General features: G+C 34.0%; 1 protein-coding gene across 1 annotated transcript; it reads right to left on the bottom strand.

The window, feature by feature from the left end:
* Positions 1-397: 397 nt before the first annotated feature.
* Positions 398-2,321, bottom strand: LOC125828339 (chlorophyll a-b binding protein CP26, chloroplastic). The gene is made up of 6 exons (XM_049507654.1): positions 2,005-2,321; positions 1,637-1,721; positions 1,474-1,524; positions 1,262-1,382; positions 1,032-1,166; positions 398-821 (listed from the first exon to the last, which is right to left on the bottom strand). Exons 1-6 carry the CDS (start codon positions 2,207-2,209, stop codon positions 561-563), a joined length of 858 nt encoding a protein of 285 aa, XP_049363611.1. The 5' UTR covers positions 2,210-2,321; the 3' UTR covers positions 398-560.
* Between the last annotated feature and the right edge of the window lie 21,118 nt (positions 2,322-23,439).

Raw genomic sequence — 23,439 nt, 5'->3', positions numbered from 1 at the left:
ATACTCCAACACTATGTATTGGACTTGTTATGTGTTAAGAAGCTATCAGTATTTTTGTCAAAAAATTATTTTTCCGCATTAAAAAGTGGCCTACATTTGAAATAATGGCTAAATTTTGATTGCCAGCTCAAAAACTGGTACATTCCACATTCCACATTTCATATTTCACTTGTTTATCTATTGAGAGACTTTTGAAACTTGTATTTTTAATATATTAATATTTGTGGTCTTAAATATATGTATCGTTTGTGTGGCTATAAAAACTCTTCACCAAAGGTAAAATAAAAAGTCATAGTTAGATTTTTCAAATATAGACGAATGTATCCTCACATTGTGAATAGGATTACGTGTTTTTCTTTAGTAATAATAACGATATATATAAGTTAAACTCATAACGAAATAATGTTACTGCAGAAATTGGAATGAAGGACGAATGTGGCCAGTGCAGTAGCTGTATGAAAATAAGTACAGTTTGCCTTCATAAACTACAAGCTGGTTTTTCACATACAGCTCTGAAATGTATTGCAGAATTGTACAATTCCTCCAGTCCAAAAAGAAAATTACAGGGTTGGGACTCTTTCTGAAGCACTGCCGATGACGGTGAGCAAGTTGTTGCCAAAGGGGTCACTCAAATGGGCAGCCAAATTCTCAACAGGACCCTTTCCTGTCACATAGGCTTGGATGAAGAAACCAAGCATAGAAAACATGGCTAGTCTTCCATTCTTGATTTCTTTTACCTTCAAGATTGCTGCCTGGTCTGGGTCCTTTGCTAGGCCTAGTGGGTCAAATGGACCACCTGGGTGTAGCTTGTCCTCCAAATCCTGCATCCCAACACAATTTTTTAAATCCACAATCAAATCAATTGTCAATAGATAGTGCCTTTATGATCGAGGCAACTTACTGAGTTTTGAATAAATTAATTATACATATTAAGTAGATTTCTTAACATAAATATACAAACTCTAGCTAGCTCCGCCCTGTCAGTGCACATAATATTATGATGAAGGTTGTAGTAGTAAATGGGAGCTCACCAAGCCATTAATAATTCTGTAGTACTCAGCACCACCAACAAGAACAACCTCCGCGACCACAGCAAGAATAAGGTTGATGGGAATGTTCTTTCCAAAGTAATTCAATGTGTTTCCATCTAGAAGTAAAGCTCCAGTCTACAAATTAGACAAAATTTTCTTTTTCAGGATTTCGCCTCACATTTAAACAAACAAGATGATTGCAATAAGTGGTGATATATTTATATATATACCTTGAACCAAACAGCTTCAGGACCACAGTTGGCACCAAATTTGTTGAAGGCTTCAGGGATAATAAACCCAGCAGCACCAAGCATAGCCCATCTAGCGTGGATCAGCTCATAAGCCTGATATCTGCAGCATATCGAACAATTTTAAACTTAGATCTATCTTTACAAACAACAAGAACAAAATTAGCTGGCTGAGAGTGTAGTACTACACTTACTTGGCGAAGTCTTCTGGCTTCTTGCTTAGACCAAAGGGATCGTAACCGTAGCTGCAGCAAGTACAAAAAAAATCTTATATAGATATTGTAATTTCAACAATTTCATATGCTAGCAATACAATTTAGCTAAATTACGAGATGTAGGAAGTAGATCGAGGCTTACTCTCCGGGAACTTCTCCGTTCAAGTACTCGGGGATTTCTGATCTGTCCAATAGACCATCGGGCAGGAAAATTCTTCTGTCAGGTCCTGAAAATATTCCCAAAATTTAAGCATATAAAAGCCAAAGGGAAGATGTTAAACAGAGGCTGCATGAACTTAGGAGTCTACTCTTCCGTTCAGTTCGACATTAGTTACAGTACAGTCAGACGTTAATCTACAATTTTAATATAATTCTGTGCGAAATATAATAGGTTCACTTATAAAGGGAGAAAATGTAATGTAGTACTACTCTGTTACAATTAATACGACTACTGCATTAAATTTCATGTCCAATCAAACTCATAAAAGGGAAAGTAGTAATGTTACTCACCGTACCACTTTGCGAGCTCATCGTCAGCAGGAGAGACAGCGGCAGCCTTAGCTTTGGCAGGAGCTGCAGCCTTCTTTTTGAAAAGGGCAACAGTTTTGAAGGTAGCAGAGGAGGATGGAGAAGGGGCAGCAGGCCTTGCAACACCGCCAAACTTGACGGGACTTCCGAGCATCTCGGAGACGTATAGAGAGGTAGCTGCAGCCATTTTTAGCCAAACGGTGAAGCTGGCAAGAGGTAAATTGAGAGAGTTGATGATGAGAAGTGAGAATTGAGGATGGTATTTGGAGTGGAGATATTAGCTTAAAGCTTGTTCTGGTGGATGAGAGCGTGCCAAGTGTCGGCCTGTTATTGGAGCTACAGGGAAGATGAATGTGGAATCTGATGCAGGGTTTTGATTGGAAGGAATTTGTGACGTGGCAGATGACAGTGCTGACATGGCATGCATCGCAAAACTCCTGGATGAGACTTGGATAACGTGACCCTATCCACATTGCAATTTGCAATGCAACAATACTTTCTTATTTTCTATATTTTCCTCTTTTACATTCTCTTTTTTTATATAACATAATATGTAATATACTCTTTGTTTCAATTTGTTTATTTTATTTTCTCTTTTAGATAGTCTAAAAAAGAATGTATCCTTTTTAACAATTCCGTAAGACTACAAAATTAAATGTTTTAGTAATTTTACCTATCTTTAATTTAAGTTTACAAGATTTAAAAATTCTCTTTTTATATTTTAAATACTGAGTCAAATTAAAACTAAACCAATAAATTGAAAGAAAGGAAGTATGTTAAATATTAATAGCATTTTTCTTTTTCTTTGTAGTGCAAACATTGTTCCTTTCATGGATCTAAGCTATGCTATGCTCCCCAGTCCCTAAGCCTAATTATTACTCCCTCTCCCTAATTACTTGTCCACATTTTCTTTTTTAGTTGTCTCTATTACTTGTCCATTTTGACAAATCAAGAAAGGACATTTTTTTTTACCTATGATACCCTCAATTAATTACTTTGGAAAATGTAGAACTTCTTTAAAATATTAAGTTTTTAATTCATCTACTTCATAATTAATAGGGGTAAAATGGTAAACTCACCATGTCAATTATTGATTTCTTAATAGGTGTGCCAATTAAAAAGTAGACAAGTAATTAGGGATATTAGAAGCTCAATGGGAAATGAATAACTTGAATGTTGAATCCCAAATTGGCTTAAATAGATTCTTCTTAAGATATGAATTGAAGAAGTTCATTAGGATGGGGTTTTTCAATTCAAATGGCTCACATACTTCACGAATAAAAGAAAAATAATCATTAAATTTTACTAAATTGAAATTTAGGATTGTCCCTTTGCATGACCTCTTGAATTTGACCAACACAATGTTTCTTTGATATATTTCACAGATATGGCAAAAATAGCTCTTTATATTTGATGGCTAGTAAAATAGTCCATCAAATATATAAATAGTTTTATCAAAATTGAACAATTTCTTTTGTTTATGTTATATTTAAAATATAGATAAATATTTACCTTTAACAAAATTTACTTGCGAGAACCATCTGAATCGTTTAAACTGAAGAAACCATCGGAACAGACTTCTCCCAAATCCCAATTCATTTCATCCAATTTGTACGTTAAAAAGAACTATATTCAAACAATTTAAACCCATTATACACTTCTTTCTACCTTATAGAGAATGAATCAAGGTGTATTCTCCCCTTATGACCCTGAGCAATAGCATCCTTTATAGTTTTAAGGCCACCATGCAATTTCTTCTATTCTACCTTATATATGAATAATGAAGAATCAATACTTATTTCTTCTACAAATCCTCAGTGGCATGTGTTCTAAAAATTGAAATTCTTCCGACTTAACGCAAGTGGGCCATTTTGTATAATAACAAGAAATTGGTCCCAAAAGTATAATAATGACATAATATATAAATGTGTCATTTAATTTAGTCTTATCTAACATTTATGTCCTTCAACTTTGAGTATGCACAAATAGATACTTAAACTATCCAAAAGCTGAACAAGGTGACATAATACACGTAGAATTCCAGGTATGTTGTGAATTGCAACACAAGAAACCACGTAGGAATGTGTATCAACTTGTTCAACTTTTGAATAGTTTAAATGTCTAGTACATGACCCAAAGTTGGAGGGTAGAAATGTCGGGTGAGACCTAAAAGGTATAGGATGATTTTACTGATGAAACGTGTGTTGAGTACATTAATGTGAAGGGTATTTAAAAGAATGATACCCCAACTATAATCCCTAAATATAGTAAAGTACTTAGAATCCTATAGCTAGTAAACAAATAAAAGATCCCAAAAAACTAGGGAACATATAACAGTAACAAAGTGCAATAACAAACAACAATCACGACTCACAATTTAACGGACACATTTATGTATTATACTGTAACTAGTAAAATTACCTTCGTCTCGCACGAGAATTTATAAAATAATACTTTTAACCTATCAGCCATTAAAATTAAAATACTATATTATCTTACATACAAGATTACGTAGTAACAAACATTAATAATGTAAAGGAAAATGATAATTATAACATCTTATCATTTATCCTTCAATCAATCTTCTTTAATTTGATTTTATAATTTATCTTTTTTCTTCCAGGAAGTGTTACTATTGGATATTTTTGGGGAATCAAATGAACATCAACATGAGATATTAAATTTTCTAATAAACAAATAATCGTTGGTGAAGGGATAAATAAATTTCAAAAGGCTGAAAAACGTGAACAAATATTCTAATTCTAATGTGTAGAAAGTAAAGCCTTACCTTTTGCTTTACATATATCATTTGAAAGTTCCCAATTTAAATGTATCATAAGTAATTATTAAAATAGAAAATTAAAGGGAGAATGTATCATATTGGACAAAAATTGAACTTATTATATATACTTAAAAGGGAAAAATATTACATAAAACTATTCAGTTTGTTTGAATGTTTTTTTTTATAATCAACATACTAGAGTGATGTAGTTCAATTTGAAACTATACTTCTATTCCAATTGCACTGTTGAGAAACACATTTACTACTTAAAGAAAAATATTTACAACTTGCAGTAAACTTGAGAATCTGTCTATACTTCATATTGAATATGAACAATTAATTTATTGTGTTGTTATCTATGTCTGTGTGCAGAAGAAGAAGAAAAAGAAGTTCAGAATTTTTGGTGTTTGAAAATGAGAGGAAATCCTTCTATTTATAGACAACAAAGGGTAGTGTGAACAAATGATTATTGTGTCTTATCAGTAAGGTCACAACTTTTTGGAAAAACTACAACCCTTCAGAAAGGTCACAACCTTTCATAAAAATCATAACTTTTCATAAAAGTCACAACTTTTCATAAAAATCATAACTCTTCATAAAAGTCATAACATTTCATAAAAGCCACAACTTTTCATAAAAGAGGAAGACTAGTTTTGGAAATAAATAAATTAAAAGAGAATCTTAGTTTGTGGTGGCGCCACGTAGACGAGCCTAGGGTTCTCTTATATATATATATATATATATATATAATATGCTTGTTTATTTGTGAATAACAATAACTGTTGTTGTACCACAACAGTCATAAGTGACTGGGGGCTTTGAATTAAAGGTGACATTAAGGTGTCAAAATAAAGGGGCGGTGACATAAGTCTTAATTATTGAGTGTAGGTGACAATTATGTGATTAATGATTAATGATTGTGGAGTTGCCCTCAAGTTTATAAGTTGGCAGTTTGGTCCATTGAATTAAATGAGGGGTAAAAGGGTAAATGACTAAAACCTAATTTATCAATTTTGGTGGGAAACCAAAATTGGAGGGAAGCCACTAGCGAGCTGTACCAAAAGGGGGGAAATAAAACACTTTTTCCCCCGCCTCCCCCCGTATTCCTCTTCTTATTCTTCTTTTGCTTTGTTCTTACTCTCTTCTTGCTTGCTTGCTTACCTTTCTTCCCGTTCACTTCATCTTCTTCTTCTTCTTTTCGTACATTGTTGGTCTTGGCTGCTAGTTCTTGAGCTTTTTTCTTCTTCTTTTCATCTTCTTGAATCATATTTAGCTAATCTAATCAGTGGACCAGATTTCGTTCTGTATCAATTGGAATTACTTCATAAGTGATTTGGTTCACACACGATTGTTTTGGTAAGTAAAATTAACAGTTCTTTGAAATCAATCTTTATCATCTGGGTAACTACAATTTTTTTCAATAATTTGCATTCGCATTTCTAACAGGTGGCAATATATGTTGCAACAAAATAGTCATATGTTGCAACATATGACTTATGCATTTTGTCACACCATGTGATTTATGTTTCACAATAGAATAGTTATATGTAGCAACATATGACTTACATTTCGCAACAAGATAGCCATATGTTGCTACATGTAACTTGCATATGTTGCCACATGTGATTTGTTTGTCACAACATATCAATTATATGTAGCAATATATGACTTATATGTCGCCACAAAAATAGTCATATGTTGCAACATATGACTTACGTGTCGCCACATAATAGTCATATGTTGCAACATATGACTTACACATTTTGTCACAACATGTGATTTATGTTTCGCAACAGAATATTTATATGTAGCAGCATATGACTTACATTTCGCAACAGAATAACTATATGTTGCGACATATAACTTACACATGTTGCCACATGTGATTTATTTGTAACGACATATTAATTATATGTAGCAACAAATGACTTACATGTCGCCACAAAATAGTCATATGTTGCAACATATGACTTACACATTTCTTCGTTAGTACTAATTATTTTTTTAATTAATTTCTTCAGGTACAATAAATGAAAGGATTATTTGTAGGGATTGATTGTCGTGGTGAATGAATTGAGAAGAAAAATTGATACATTTGGCGTTGGAAGGATGGTAAGAAACGGGGAGGGTCAATAGGGATGACTTTCAAAAGAAATATTTTGTATGATGATTTTGTAAATTTAGTCATGCAATAATGTGAATACAATTGTCAACCGAAAGATCTTGTCATGAGTTACATTCCCCATTTTTTTCTTAATGAAAAGATCTTGCCTTTTAAAATACCTGATCAACCTAGTTTGCTTGTTTATTTGGTAGGAGCAGAGAGACCGCCCATATTAAGAGTCTACATGGATGAAAATTCTATCGAGGAGGATCATAATCTCGAAGAAGACCAACAAGATATGTTAAATGATGAATTTGATGTTGTGGACATGAATAATCACGATGCTGAAATTGGAAAAGATGAAGTGCCAGACTTTGAGAGCAGCAATCCTTCTACACCTATTGTTGGCAACAACATTCTATGTTCTTCTCAATCATCACGTGTGAATAATGTTCGAGATGATGAAACATGTTTTTATAAGGGAATGACATTCAAGTACAAGGAATAACTGACAAATTCATTGAAAATTGCTTGCTTGAAAAAATATTTTAGGCTGAAAAAGGTGATCAATTCTCGTAATGTGTTTTCTTTTAAATGTTCATATCCGGAGTGCAATTGGTGGCTGAGGGTTGTGAAATTTACAAGTAGCGACAGGTTTGAAGAATCTATGAAAAGTACCATACGTGTGGTTCAGAGCATCTTACAAGCCATAATCTCCATGCCACGACAAAAGTCATAAGTAAGTACTTTGAAAATAGATTCCCAATGGTAAAGGCCCATCCACAATAAACATGTCAAATCAACTCCGCATAGAATTGGGTTGTAAGGTAAGCTATTGGAAGATTTTATAAGGGCATGAAGCGTGCTAAGTCTAATGTTAGAGGAACACATAAGCACGGATATGCAGTGCTTAATGCGTACCATTATATGCCTGAAGTTGCAAATCCAGGAAGCAAGATGACATTGTCGCTCGATGAAAATAGGAGGTTCAAGTACTTCTTTGTATCATATGCCGCTTGGATAACTGGTTTTCAAAAAATGAGAAAAGTAATAGCCGTTGATGGGACATTCCTGAGGAGTAAGTATGAATGAGTTTTGCTATTGGCGGTGGCACAAGATGCTGAAAATCATATATTTCCAGTGGCTTTCTGTGTTGTGGACAAGGAATGCGATGCCTCATATGAATATTTTTTTCAAAATATGAGAAGCTTTGTAGATGATACTAATGAGTTGTGCATTATTTCTGATAGGCATCAAAGTATTCGAAAGATGGTTTCAACTATCTACCCTGCATCTCATTATGGTTGTTGCATGAGACACCTTGGTGAAAATATTTGAAATAACTTTCACAATACCCATTTTTATAAAGCAGCAAAGGCGTACGATAGATGTGAGTTTAATGGCCATTTCAATCAAATAAGAGATTTGGTATCAAAGGCGGTTGAAACTCTTGAACGTATTGGATTCCACACATGGAGCAAGGCATTTTGCCTAGGAAATAGGTACATTATTGTCTATACCATCTCGTTTGAGTTTATTGTAATTTTATGTGTTTTGATTGATTTTTATTTTTTGTTTTGTAGATATATGACGTCAAACATCGCGAAGTCGGTGAATTCTATGTTTGATGTTGAAAGTGAATTTCTCATTGTCGCTCTATTTGATTAAATAAATAGGATATTTGCACTTTTATTTCACCAGAGGCGTATGGAGCTGGTGAACTCTGCAAATAGATCTGTTCCTTCAATTGAAAAAGACATATCAAAGTATGTCGACGCAGGCAACAAATTATTGGCTCATCAAATCGCTAACTACAAATTCAGTGTCACTGGTCATGGTGATGTTGCTATAGTGGATCTACAAAGAAGAACTTGTACTTGTAGAATTTTTGACTTGGACAAAATATCTTGTCCACATGCCATGGCAGCGCTTCGAGCCCAATATGGTGCCGATTTTGGAAATAAGATTTATGAGTACTCCTCTCCATATTATTCAGTGGAAAAAAACATAATGGCATATTGTGAGGAAATTCACCCGGTGCCACCTGAAGATTCTTGGATTATCCCTTTGGATATCTTAGAGAGAGAAATACCTCTTCCATATGTTGATCCAAGCAAACCTGGAAGAAGGAGATATAAGAGACGACGTGGAGTTGGTGAATCATCTCCAACAAAAAAAAAGTGTTGCGTATGTAGGGACTTTGGCCACAAAAGAACTACATGCCCAAATCGAAATGCTTCATAAGTGTTGTTGAATTTTAATGAATGTTCTTTTTTATTTGAGGATGATGTTCGCTATCTTCTTATCTTAATTTTAATCAACTTATGTTATGTTATTTATATAAAATGTGTGATTTATTTAATTATGTGTTGCTACTTACAACAGATATTTCATATGTCCCAACATATGTCAATTATGTGTTAGATTTTACAACAAAATATTACATATGTTCCAACATATGTCAATCATGTGTTACATGTACTACAGAATAACGTATATGTTCCAACATATATTAATTATGTGTTAGATCTTACATCATAATATTACATATTTTCCAACATATGTCAATTATGTGTTACAAGTACCACAAAAAATGCATATGTTCCAACATATTTCTAATAAATAATTACGTGTAAGGTGTGTGAACCATCAATCAATCATTACTGTCATTGGAACAACTTTCAAGAAAAAAGTTAATTACAACTCTTCATATTTTACCTTTTTTTCAAAAAAATAAGTACTTTCATTTGAAAAGTCAAAAGTTGTGTCTCTTCTCTTCTCTTCTATTCGTCTTCAGAAGTTGCAACTTTTCACACATTTCCTGGCATTATATAAGAACACAACAACAGAAGGTCGTTTCATTTAATTTTTCTCTAAGATGGAAAGGAAAAAAAATGACTAGGAGTAAAAAAAACTATATTGAATCCCTTCCGAGGGAACTACTAATTGATATCGTTGAAAGGATTGCTTCCTACTCTTTCAAAGATTTAATGAGGGTTAAATAAGGTATGTATGTATTAATCAATTTTCGCTCTTTAATTTGATTTCCTAACCATTTGATTTGATTTGATTTCTCAGTTCCAGGGTCCTCAATCAAGTCACTAATGAACCTTCTGTATATCAAAAGGTAACATTGGTCAACTTTCCTTATCGTAGATGATCGATAGTTCAAGAAGCCATTTCTTTCCTGGAAATGTGCAGAGCATCGGAGAATTTAGAAGCCTTATACAGAAAAGGCGTGGTAATTTTTTATGTTTTTCGTATGTATTCACGTTTTTATCAATATATTTTGCCTTTTAAATGTGTTATTTCTTATGTAGTTTGATTTTTTCAACCGTAACTATCCAACTGCATTGAGAATGATCAATCAAGCAGCAGACGGTGGCCACATTGATGCATCCTATGTGCTTGCCATAATTTCAATCTTCAATGGCGGTGAATCCATGAGAGAAGGTTTAATGTTCATTGCCAACATGAAAAAAATGGAGCCACTAGAAGTTAGAAGATGTCGAAAAAATTTGCAAAATATTTTAGGTGGAATGTGGGTGCAAGAACCTAATTTGTTGGGAGGAAGACCCATTTGTTGCATTGTTCATCAATTTGAGCGAATCAGTCGCAGGAATGGTTGGCCCATGGGAAGCGACAATTAAGATGATATTCGTTGTGATTTATGTAGTTGTGATTTAGAACTAGATTATGTAGTTAGATTTCTACCTTATACCACTGTATGGTATTAATTAAATTGCCATTTGTGGCAACATATGTACATAACTTGCAAACCAAATTCATGGTGAAAAAGGTTGCCTTTTTGTGTTTTGTGCTGATTTTTGAATTTGTTCTTTATAAAATGTTTAATCTAAAAATATTTGTTTATTTTCATAGTGTTCTCATTTTGACCATCCTTGAAATGTCATTTGTGGCAACATATGCATGTTCTGTTGTATAAAATGTTGTATTTAACAGTTTAAATTGCAACAGGTATGTCATATGTGGCAATATATGTATATCCTAAAATGTGCTTTTTGGGGCTAATTCAATTGAATTACGGTCTAATACAACAACCTCCTTCATTTATTACAACTCTTCATATTTCATCTTTTTTTCAAAAAAATTAAGTACTTGCATTTGAAAAGTCAAAAGTGCATCTTCGTCTTCAGAAGTTGCAACTTTTCACATTCACTACATTGGGATTATATTATATAAGAAGAACACAACTTAGATACTTTCATTTAATTTTCTCCAAGATGGGAAGGAATAATAAGAAATCTTCAAAAATGACTATGAGTAAAAGAAACTACATTGAATCCCTTGCAATGGAACTAATAATTAATATCGTTGAAAGGATTGCTTCCAAATCTCTCAAAGATTTAATGAGGGTTAAATTAAGGTATGTATGTATTAATCAATTTTCACTCTTTAATTTGATTTCCTAACCATTTGATTTGATTTCTCAGTTCCAGGGTCCTCAATCAAGTCACCAATGAACCTTCTATATATCAGAAGATAATATTGCTCAGCATTCTTTTATTTATATGTCCGTGTTCAGTTGTTCGAAGATGCACTTCTTTCCTGGAAATGTGCAGAGCATCGGGGAATTTAGAAGCCTTATACAGAAAAGGCGTGGTAATTTTTAATGTTTTTCGATGTTTCACATTTTTATCAATGTATTTTGAATTTTAAATGTGTTATTGCATAGGTAGTGTGATTTTTTCAACCGTAGCGATTCAAATGGATTGGGAATGCTTAATCAAGCAACAGACGGTGGCCACAATGGTGCATCCTATGTGGTTGCCATAATTTGTATCTTCAATGGCGGTGAATCCATGAGAGAAAACTTAATGTTCATTTCCAACATGACTTCACTAAAACTCAGAAGATGTCGAGAGAAGTTGCGATATACTTTATTTGGAAGGGTGCCAGAACCTCATTTGTTGGGAGAAAGACCAATTTGTTGCACTGTTCAAAGACCCGACTTTCGTTGTGAATTATGTAGTTGTGATTTAGAAATAGATGAAGTAGTTAAATTTTTGTATTAATTAAATTTTCATGTGTGGCAACATATATACATTTCTTGCAAACTCATGGGGAAAAAAAGTGACCTTTTTGTGTTTTGTACTGATTTTTTGAATTTGTTCTTTATAAAATGTTTAATCTAAAAAAATTGACATTTTTTCATTGCTATATCGCTCAATTCATCGATTAACGATCCTTGAAGTGTCATCTGTGGCAACATATGCACGTTTTATTGGGGAAATCGCAACAGCCATGTCATATGTGGCAACATATGTATATCATAAAATGGTCTTTTTGGGGTTAATTCAATTAAATTGTCAGCTAATTCAATATGTAACACTAATATATAGTCCTACAACATGTCTAAGTACAAAATTATGGTCTAATACAACAACCTTCATTCAATTCTATCAATTATTTTTACAAAGACTATAATCCCACTAGTTCATCATACAATGATCAAGTAACTCTATATGATAGTTATTTAACACCCTTGTAAATCGTTGTTCCAAGTGTTATAGCATATTTTTATTGCTTAATTATGGTTCAAAGTACTAAAATTTTGTCCAATTTGACATTTTGCCATTCCTAAATCGCTCAATTTATCGATTAACCGATCCTTGAAGTGTCATTTATGGCAACATATGCACGTTCTGTTGGGAAAATCGCATCATACATGTCATATGTGGCAATATATATATATATATATCATAAAATGGTCTTTTTGGGGTTAATTCAACATGTAATATAACAGATCATTCTAGAATACTCCATTAACACACTCCACTCACTCTCACTCATTATAAAAGGGTTAATTATGGTTCCTTTAATTCACAAAAAAAAGCTCTCATTTTTTATTTTCTTTCCTTTATTCTTTCTCCTCTCCTCCCGTCACAATCAAATTTCCCTGAGAAGATGTTACCACCTTGGATAAATTTAAGTCTCCGCATGCTCTTGTTGTGGGTGATCAAAGTAATTATGTTATTCTCAGTTAATATGACGTCTTCTTCAAGTGTGTTCTAAGTGCATGGGTGATGTTCGTTGTTTGTTTTTGTTGGATCTTGTCTAATGGAGGGTAGCTTCATCATTTGGTAAGTCTTCTTACTTTATAGATAACATTATGTCTACTGTAACGACGTATATGGGGTAGCTAACTATGGTTGTTTATTTTTTTATAGGTGGTCTTGTGACAGAGTGCATGGGTAGCTCTGATCTATCACCCTTCAAGAATGAATGATGATGCCCTTCCAAGTTTAATCGCTCAATGTTGACTCCAGATCCTCCAGTCAAGTCCTTTTTTGCTGGCTGAAGTAGTAGTATAGGGCTAAAGCATTTCAGATGTAAATTTTGTTGTTTTTGTTGGCGTTAATGCCTTGTAAATATGCATATGTAGCCTAGCCTAGCCTTGTATGACTCTATATCAACTATCAATGGGCTAGAGCATTTCAGATGTAAATTTAGTTTTTTTGTTGGTGTTAATGCCTTGTAAATATGGATATGTAGTCTAGCCTAGCCTTGCATGTCACTAGTTCAACTATCAACTATCAATGACATGTTTATGTTTGTGTTTAATGTTTCCCGAGTTTATGTGCTTGAATTCCTCTCTATTAATAGTGATACTACTTGCATGTACACATAGTTGACATATGTTGCAACAACTTAAAAAACGTAAGTACTTTATAAAAGTCATAGGCAAGCCCAACCTCTAAAACTGGCCCAATCGGCCCATTATTTCATTTCTTGAAGGGATATATATATATAAATTAGGGTTTTTGTCACGCCCCGAGCCTACACCCTAGACGTGGCCGGCACTCGGCGACCATTGCTGGATCCAAGCGAACCCTTGGCCTGACTTACTTACTCAGCGGAAGATAATATTCATATCTATAATGATAAGTGAACTTAACTGAATTGAATAACAAAATAACTGAGAATGTTTTAAAGATTAAACATTTAACTTGGCCAAAAGTGGCAACCCAAGTCTTAACAATAAGAAAAGATAATGAAAAGACTCAAGGACTAACATCTAACTGTTTATGAATCCTCTAATAACAACTGAGATGGATGTTGGGACAGACTCCACAACATCCTAATAAACTAAACTAGAAAACAATGAAATGAATCCTCCGAAAAGCAAGAAGGCTCACCAACAGACTCTGAACTGCTCACTGGATCAACGATGCGTCGAAATGCTGATCCTAGTTACCTGTGTCTGCATCATAATAAGATGCAGGCCAATTGACATCAGTACATTGAATGTACGAGTATGCGAGTTGGAAAACTAAAACAACATAGACTTGAGAGGGAAATTTGAAAGAAACACTTACCTTGGCTCTTCTCAACTCATGAATACTTACTGAACTCATTTCAATATAAAGTAGTTTAAACAAGTGCAATATAAAGAAAAGCTATTTAAAAACATGATGTCAACTCTGTGTATATATAAGGATATCACATAACTCTGAAATGTATGTAAAAATACAATAACTTCTGTGGGAGTTTCTCTAATCGACAACCATCACATAAGAGCTATAGTGATGATACATCGATCTACCTCACTCTGCCAGCGCATCCTATACCCGAACAAAGGTATAAAACTTGAACTGCCTAATGGATCCACTAGTCTATTGCGGAAATGATTCATCTAAAATGTATGACCCTTTTCTACCCATGATGGCTACATGGTTCTATGGTGACGTGAGTTATCTAAACTCATGGTCGTCCCCGATTCGGTGCTCAATACTACTTCCAAAATATATTAGCTCTTATGTTTTAAAAATATACTTCTTCTGTGATTTGAGATTAGTGTTAAAAAACTTAGCTCAAAGGCTATCTTGGAAATCAAAATTTCCCCTCTTGCTTCATTTAGAAAGCAATTTCTTTTTCTAAAAACTTTCCCGAAGGCTCTTTGGAAATCTCAGTTTCCGTTCTTATTTAAATGTGAAAACATTTAAAATCTCTTTGGGAATACTTAGTCCCCATATACTTTTGAAGAAATGAACTTCAAACTTTACTCTTTACTCTTTACTCAACTTGAACTTTAAGTGTTAAAACAAAGTTAAAACATTTGGAAAAGACTCTTGGAAAACGGTAAGAAGTTATCTTAACTTGACTCTTACTTCTCTTGACTTTGATTTTAACTTTCCTTGAATTGGAATATGGATTCAAGGTTCATAATCTCATGCTTATGGATGATTTCATGATGTTTAGATGTATCTTAGAGTGTTAGAATGAACTAGGAAATATAGGTACATCACTTAGGAACTAGTACGAAAAGGTGAGGGAAAAATGGGGTGAACTGGCGTCCTTGGCGCTTTGAGAGGCGTGGGGCGCCAGGCTCCAATCTTCAGAGAAGTCTGTGGGGCGCGCTGGCTGGCGCAGCGCCCAAGGCCAAAACTTCAGAGGCTGCTTTGGGGCACGCTGGCTGGAGTGACGCCCCAGCCCCGTTGCCCAAGTTTTTTTGATTTTTCTTCTCAGTTTTTCATCTCTAAACCCTCAAATCTTCCCTAGTTCTTTCCCCAAACACTTAATATCAATCGTACCCTCAATACCCAACCAATCTAACTCGAAAAAAAGCCCGAAAACATAAATCTACTCAACCCTAGACTTTCAACAAAAATTCAACAATGTTCTTCAAGAACTTCACTTCTTAACATGTAAACAACTCCAAATCGCTGAATTGAAACAAATTGGTGTGTGGGTGAACTAACCCATCACTAAAAGATCTCACATACCTTAATAGGTATCATTCCCAACGAATTCCACTTCAAACGCTTGATGTTCTTGGCGAAATCTTGGCTTTTCCCCTTTCGTTCTTCTTTTCTCTTTTCTCCAAGCCCTAAGTGTATTCTAATTTTTCAAAACTGAATTAAGTTATGTTTTTACCCCAATAAATCCATAAAAACGAATTAGGAAATTAATTAGAGAAAAGACTACTTTGCCCTTCCCTAAATCCGGATTGGGACTTTCCTCAATCCAACAATCCAACTTCCGAAAGACATATCTCACTCATACGATGTCGAAATCGCAGAAACTCAGCGGCGTTGGAAAGATATCTCCAAGGTATTTCCAACAATATGAACAAATTCTCCTAAAGCATTCTGAGCTAGGAGTTATGGTCGTTTGAAAATAGCCAAAACTCACTTTCTTAACTTGGGCAAAATTTTTGAGATTTCCTTATTCTATTCAAAATCATTATTTTCATATTTTAAAATCTTTCTAGTCGTTTCTAGGTGCGAGATGTTATAGTTTTCATTTTTGTTTCAAGAATAAGGTTTTCATTTTCTTCCTCACAGCTTCGGTTTCTCTCATCTTCACGCTTTCTCTCTCTCTCTCTTCGCATGGATCTCGAATCTCTGGAGTGCATGGGATATAATGATTTTTTTTATTTCATCAGTCTTTTTCTGTTAGTCTTTTCTGTTCTTTGTTTTTTAACACGTAACTAATTTGATTGGCCTTTGGTTAAACCAAATCTTAGCACTGTCATGTATTGTCAAATCAATAAAGTCATTAATTTTGCAATATAGTGGTTGGATAAGAATGAGTTCTTTAAATATAGATTAGTACTCTAGATCTATATCTAATGAATGAGTTTTGTTTGTTTTTGTTACTTTTGATATAATGTCAAATGCAATATTGAATCGAATTTGTAATGATGAAAATGATCCCATGTTGGGTGTGAAAATCTGTTGCAAACATGGAGACTTACTTTCAATGCAAACTTCATCGTCGAAGGACAATCCAGGTCGAAGATTTTGGTCTTGTCTACACTATCGTATATATACATTTCTACATCTTAGTCCGGAGACTTCTCTTTATTTTTTTATTTTTTTAAATTTAAATTTCTTTGTGGTGTGTATTTTAGGATAATGCATGCAACTTCTTTAGATGGAGGGATCGTGAAGATGTTGATATTCAATCCAAGTTCGTTATTCTGAGATTGGCGGAACAAAATTAAGGAGTTGGAAATTGATGATAAAAATCATAGTAAAAGAAGTAACAAATGGGTGATGAAGGAGAAGAAGAAGACCAAATGTTGTAATAACTGGAAGCTAATCTTCGTGTTGTTTGTTGTGATTTTTTTTCTATTTTTAAGCATTACCCGGAAGAACATTGTGGAGGATGGAAAATTCTTATGTAGTTGTGTACAACTATTAAAATTATCATAGTTGTGGGAATAAAATAAATAAACGTTGTTTTGTACTCTTGTTCCAACATTTTTACTTGTTCTTAACATAACATATGAGTCAAATGTTGCTACATATGAGACATATGTTGCTACAAATGACTCATCTGGTGCTACAGATGCCTTAAATATTGCAACATATCACCCTTCTGTAATAACGTTTGACCATTTGAGGTATATGTTGCTACATATGATTCTACAGATGACCCATATGTTGCTACATATGAGACATATGTAACAACATTTGATCAAGTACGTGCTATCAATATAACATCACATATTATGTATTTGCTCTCAATATAAGGTAAAATAACATAAGTGATAAAATAAAACATTGTCTTTAATTACAAACACATTATCAAGGCTCCAAGCTCCTAGATACTAACCCAGCAACCCAAACCCATTGCATTCGACGAACTGCATTGTCACACAACAGGGTTTGGAGAGGTTGAATTGCTGTCCTGGTAATCAAATGCTTAATAAATGCGAGCAAATATGATGCGCACGCGGCTTTGGTATCATTTGTTACCATGAGTTCCAATGGTTCATTGAGGAACTTATCTGGCAAATGCTTCATTATTCAACTTTGCCACCAACTATTGTTGCCTCCTCGCTCATTTTGTCATATCTTAGTTTGAAGTTGGAATAGAAGTTGAGATCCAAGATTCTATTTGTGGAATCATAGTACTTAGGGTATCTCACATGCCTCTCCCGCATGAGGCTAAGGATTTCATCAACATACTGAAATAAAAAATAATATTAAAGAGTAAAGAAGAGTAATCATTGAAAAGACAAACAAACAAACATTATAAATTAAAGGTATTAGGAGAGAAAAATTACCCAGTCTTCCCACCAAATGGTCCTAAAATCTTCTCCACTAAAAAATGCATGCCGTATTGTGCACGCAGATCCTTTGCTCTCGTTAGGTCCACCAGTTTGTTCTTTTCAGCTATAGTCACATGCTTGAACTCCAACACTTCCTCTCCTACGGCCATTGACAATTCTCCAAAGATCTTATTCTTCAAATTTTGTATTGCCTTGATAAAGATTTTTTTCCTCCTCTTGGCCTGTGGAGTATATGGATGCCGAATATTCTTTGTTGGAATGACCTTGACCCCCCCTCTTGTTTTTAAATTCATTGGTAGCTTGAATCAATGTTTGAAGATACACGATAAAATCTTCATCTTTTTTCTTGCACTTCTCACAGAGAAAGCCAAAGCATCTTCTATAAGAGGTAGCCCCTTGGTCTTGTCTAGCACCAGCACCAGCATCAATACCACGACCATCAACCCCATAAAAAATAACTAATTCATTAACAACTCTGTCTCTTTTGTTGGTTCTTGCTCCAACCAATTCCATTTTAACTCTATCCACAACATGATCAAATAAGGTTTCAACCAACCCTAGAGTAATTAGATCTGGCATTTGCAATTCCTTTTCTGTTGGGACAAGCCATGGATGCACAACCTAAAATTATAAAAATGAGTCATTCGTAGGAATATTTGGGTCAGATGTTGCCACAGATGTGTCATATGTTGCTACAGATGAGTGATATGTTGACACATATGGGCATCTGTAGCAATATTTGTGTCACATATTGCAACAGATGGATCATCTATAGCAACATATGAGTCATCTGTAGCGATATTTATGTCACATGTTGCATTGGATGAATCATCTGTAGCAACATATGAGTCATCTGTAGCAATATTTGGGTCACATATTTCTACAGATTAGTGATATGTTGCAACATATATGTGTGTAATATAATAATAACTTACTGCATCATGAGGAGGGTTATAAAGATCTGGAATATTTTTGGCAGTTTTTGTTTTTGATATCAACCATCTCAATATCCTTGGTGATGAGATCTCTTCTTCTGCATTTACTTGATAGGTCAAATGAGGAATGACTTCAAATGTCCAAGCCTATAAAAAAGGAAAACATGTCACAAATCAAATGTTGAATTATTTAATATAATATAAAAAGATTAAGAACATTTATGTTTACCATGAAAGCCCATGGAAAGCCAAATAAGTTATTGGTCTTTGGTCCTTAAGGTTTCAACAAGTATTTGACAGTTAATTCAAAGCTCTCATGACCCCAAGGATAGTTGTTGAAAGCCTCAATATCTTGAGATAAATTCACCTATTTAAGGGATATGTTGTTGTTGAGATCTTTGGCCAAAAGTACATGATGTACAAACCAAAGTAAGCACAATGACTCCTTGTGCTTCTTTGATGTATCCTCGTCATTCAACAATTATATTAAATTGGGATTTTTGAAGCTTGTGCCAACAAGGGACACCAAGTCCTGCTCCTCAGTTGACTATCTTGTTTCTTCTTTTCCTCCTTTCTTTCATTTTTGTGGTTCTTTTTTGACTGTGAATTCAGGGACTGCTCAGAAGGAGGATGTCATTTTAACCCTGAAACTATGGCAAACTCTCTTCTACCAAAGAAGAGTGGCATGCCACAATAATTAATCAAAACCTCATCTTTTTTTTTTCCAGGATTCTGAATTCTTTTCAGAAGTTCATAGACCATGGTCATTTGAAAACGTGCATTATTATTCTCTAGCAAATCAAGAAAATGACCAAAACAACTATTTCTAAAAAACTCTTCCAAACCATTCTGCTTGAGGGTGATTCTGAAGGTGTCGAAAGATTTTCCCATGGCTGACCTCATAATGCTATCACCAGTAGCATTAGGCTGCAAATGTACAGAAAAAGTGTGTGCATTGATAGTTTTGATCCCATCATCCTCAACTTCATTTTTTTCTTGTTCTTCTTCTTCAACTTCTTTTTGTTTTCCTTTGTCTTCACAACTTCATTTATTTTTTCTTCTTCCTCCTCAACTACTTCTTTATTTTTTCCTTCTTCTTCCTCAACTCCTTTTTGTTTTCCTTTATCTTCCTCAACTTCTTTTTTATTTTCCTATTCTTCCTCAACTTCTTCTGCTCTTTCTCCATCATCATCTACTTCATCTTTTTCTTTTTCTCTTTTTTCATAATTTTTTGAGAAAATTCTGCTTCTACTTGAGAAGAAGAAACTGCTTCAGATGCAAGTTCTTCTAAAAGAGTGGTCGTCGAATTTTCATTCTTCTTCTTCTTCCTACAAGTTTTAGTCCTAGGCCTCTTCTGGATCTTTGTGTCAGTTGTTTCTTTTGTTAATATAATTTTTCTTTTGACATGAGCCATTATATTTGTATCTGCAACCACAAAAATCAAATATTTCTTAACAAAAATAACAACAACCAAACACAACAACATAAACAACAACATAAACAACAAATACAATTCAATACCACACATGAACCAACCAACAAACCACAAAACCCTCCCTAAACCCTAACCAACGAACTACAAATTAAGCTTTTTGAAATCAGATTATATTTCAAAAGGAATAACTATCCAACCATCCTACAAACAAATAAGTGATAAAACCACTAAAAACGTCTTGATTTAATACCAATAAGTATTTCTCAAAACCCTAATTAAATTTTACCTGAGAAGATATCAACGATAAACTAGAAATGATGAGGGCAACAACGCCTTGTTGTAGAAGAGGATTGCAACATATTACCACTGATGTTGTAGAAAATATCGCAACAACAACCTTGATATGTGAAGGAATAATGGAACGAGAGAAAGGAAGGAAAGAAGAGAAAATAAAATGGAAATTAGTAAAAATAAATTAAATTTGGAATATGAAACGTCCTTTTATAGAGGAGAGGAGAGGAGAGAGGGAAAAATGAAGGGACGATTGTTTTAAACCTTTTAATTTTTTTTTTTTAATTTTGACAATTCGAAGTGTGACATATGTTGCCACATATACCCTTTCTGTTAGGGCACATGCAGATAATTCTGTGGTGTTTTTTACAATAGAGGTTATATATGTTGCCACAGACGCCACATTTCTTCCTTTCCATCATAATTGACATTTGTTCCAACAAAATAAAAATATTATTAATAATAATTAATATTAATATTATCAATAAAAATGAACAATTGATGACGGTATAATGTTGCCACATATCTCGTTTTTGTGACATATGTTGCCACATGTATCCTTTCTGTTGGGGAACATGCAGATAATTCTGTGGTGTTTTTTACAACATAGGTTATATATGTTACCACAGACACCACATTTCTTCATTTCCATCATAATTGACATTTGTTCCAACAAAATAAAATAAAATAATCATTAATATTAATATTATCAGCAAAAATGAACACTTCACCAATTGTTTTATACAACTTATCCACAAAAAGATAATTCACAATGGTATACATAACCATCAATCTAATCAATGGTGGTAACCACAACATTTTCATCGAACTTTGCTTTTTTAGGTCTAGGCCTCTGTGGGTCTTCATTGTTACTAACATAGCCCCTCCGATCCTTTAAAATCTCATAATTCCATAGGAATGAAGCATATCGGAATCAAAATGATTGAGAAATAATTCCATCAAATGGTGTTTGTAGTCCATCACTCAAAAACTCAGCGTATGCAGCTACAAAAACTCGACAATCACTGCATGATATATCATCAATTAGAAAATATAATAAACCTAATATTACCATCACATTTCGATAGTGGTAAGACTAAAAAAATAATGTGATACTACTTACAGACTATTGTTTGGTTGTTGGGCAATACCAGTAACATGTATGATTTCGAATGAGTGAGATTTTTTTTGCCCGAGTAATATTCAAGAACTGACCAGTTGGTTTGGTCTTTTTGCTCATAAAATCCACTAGATTCAAGGTACTTAGGCAACATTGTAGACAACTTTTGAATCTCGGCGCACAATTTTCTGTTAGTCCTAGATGAGGATATCGAATCATATACCTTTATGCGCCGTTCCTTCAATACAACGACTTCCAAGACCCAATGAAACTCCCCATTACAATTTACAGGGACATAAACCTCATTTGTGAGGTGCCAAGGCAGTCCAGTAGGTATACCAAACCCTTTGATAGTGGCAACAATTTTATTCTCATATTTAAGAACAATACTGACATTGTCAATGTATGTTTTGAAAAAATAATTAGTAGTGGTATATGATATTTTGAATGACTCTGTTGCTTCGACTTCTTCCGCAAATAGTATAAAATGACATCCACATATTGCACAGATGCATCAACAAGTGTATTTCTGTATCAATTTATTTGTATGTATTCAGGTCTTAATCAAAAGATAAAAGTGGGCATGGATTTACCTCATCAGTCCAACACTTATTGGGTTGAGACATTACGTAGAACCAATCCTTTTTCTTTGGAAATGCAAATACAAAATCAAGTTGTTTGAACTCAAGATTTGAGCAATTGGCTAAGTTGTGATCGTCCTTGTCTCTTCTGCAATTGTGTAATTATTAGAAATAAATATTTAGTGGACAATAAGAAGAAATATTAATAATAGTTGAATGACTTTACTTTTTTGCATGATGCTTGTAAAACCCTCGTTTATCCATTGCGAGAAGAATGACATTAGTTCAGTTGGACCCTCGTCGTCAATGTTAAAACTTTCAAATGGATATTGTTGCTTCACATCACAACTGACGACTTCGACTTTCTTCTCTTTCTTTTTCTCTTTCTCTTTCACTTTCTTTTTCACTTTCTCCTTCTCCTTCTTCTTCTCTTGCTCCTTCTCCTTCTTCTCCTCCTCCTTCTCCTCCTCTTCCTCCTCCTTGTCCTTCTCCTTCTCCTTCTCCTTCTTCTTCTCTTGCTCCTTCTCCTTCTTCTCCTCCTCCTTCTCCTCCTCTTCCTCCTCCTTCTCCTTCTCCTTCTCCTTCTCCTTCTCCTTCTCCTTCTCCTTGCCTTTTGGGTTTGAGTGTGATACTGGAGCAGTAGTCATTGATTTTTTTCTTTCACTAATTATAGATAGTGATTGGGAAATATATTTTTTCAGCCTCCTACACTTCAAATGCTGTGAAATCTTCTTGGATGTATGAACATCAATATTATAATTCATTTCCTTAAAAATATCAGTCAGTTCTTTAACACGACTAATAAAATAATCATGTTGCTGCTCACATTCTTCGCATAGACAAAAAGAGCATTTGATGTTAGAAAAGGAAACAACTCCAATAAAAGATTGTGTTGTTGTCATGGATGAAACTTCTTGTATCATTTCATCTACAAGGTAAATAAAAAAAATTGAGATTTTGCAATTGATTATAAAATAATAATGGGTAGCAATTTATATTTATGTTGACATCCATGAATATTTTGTTGCCACATATGTACCTTCTGTTGCCACGAATGAATCTTCTGTGGCCACAAATGAATCTTCATATGCCACAGATTAATCTTCTGTTACTATAGATGACCGT

This window comes from Solanum verrucosum, unplaced genomic scaffold (genome assembly GCF_900185275.1).
Source record: "Solanum verrucosum unplaced genomic scaffold, falcon-dt-bn FXZP01000102.1, whole genome shotgun sequence".
NCBI lineage: Eukaryota > Viridiplantae > Streptophyta > Magnoliopsida > Solanales > Solanaceae > Solanum > Solanum verrucosum.
Note: the sequence above shows the minus strand (reverse complement) of the source record. Positions and strands in the feature narration are given on the sequence as shown.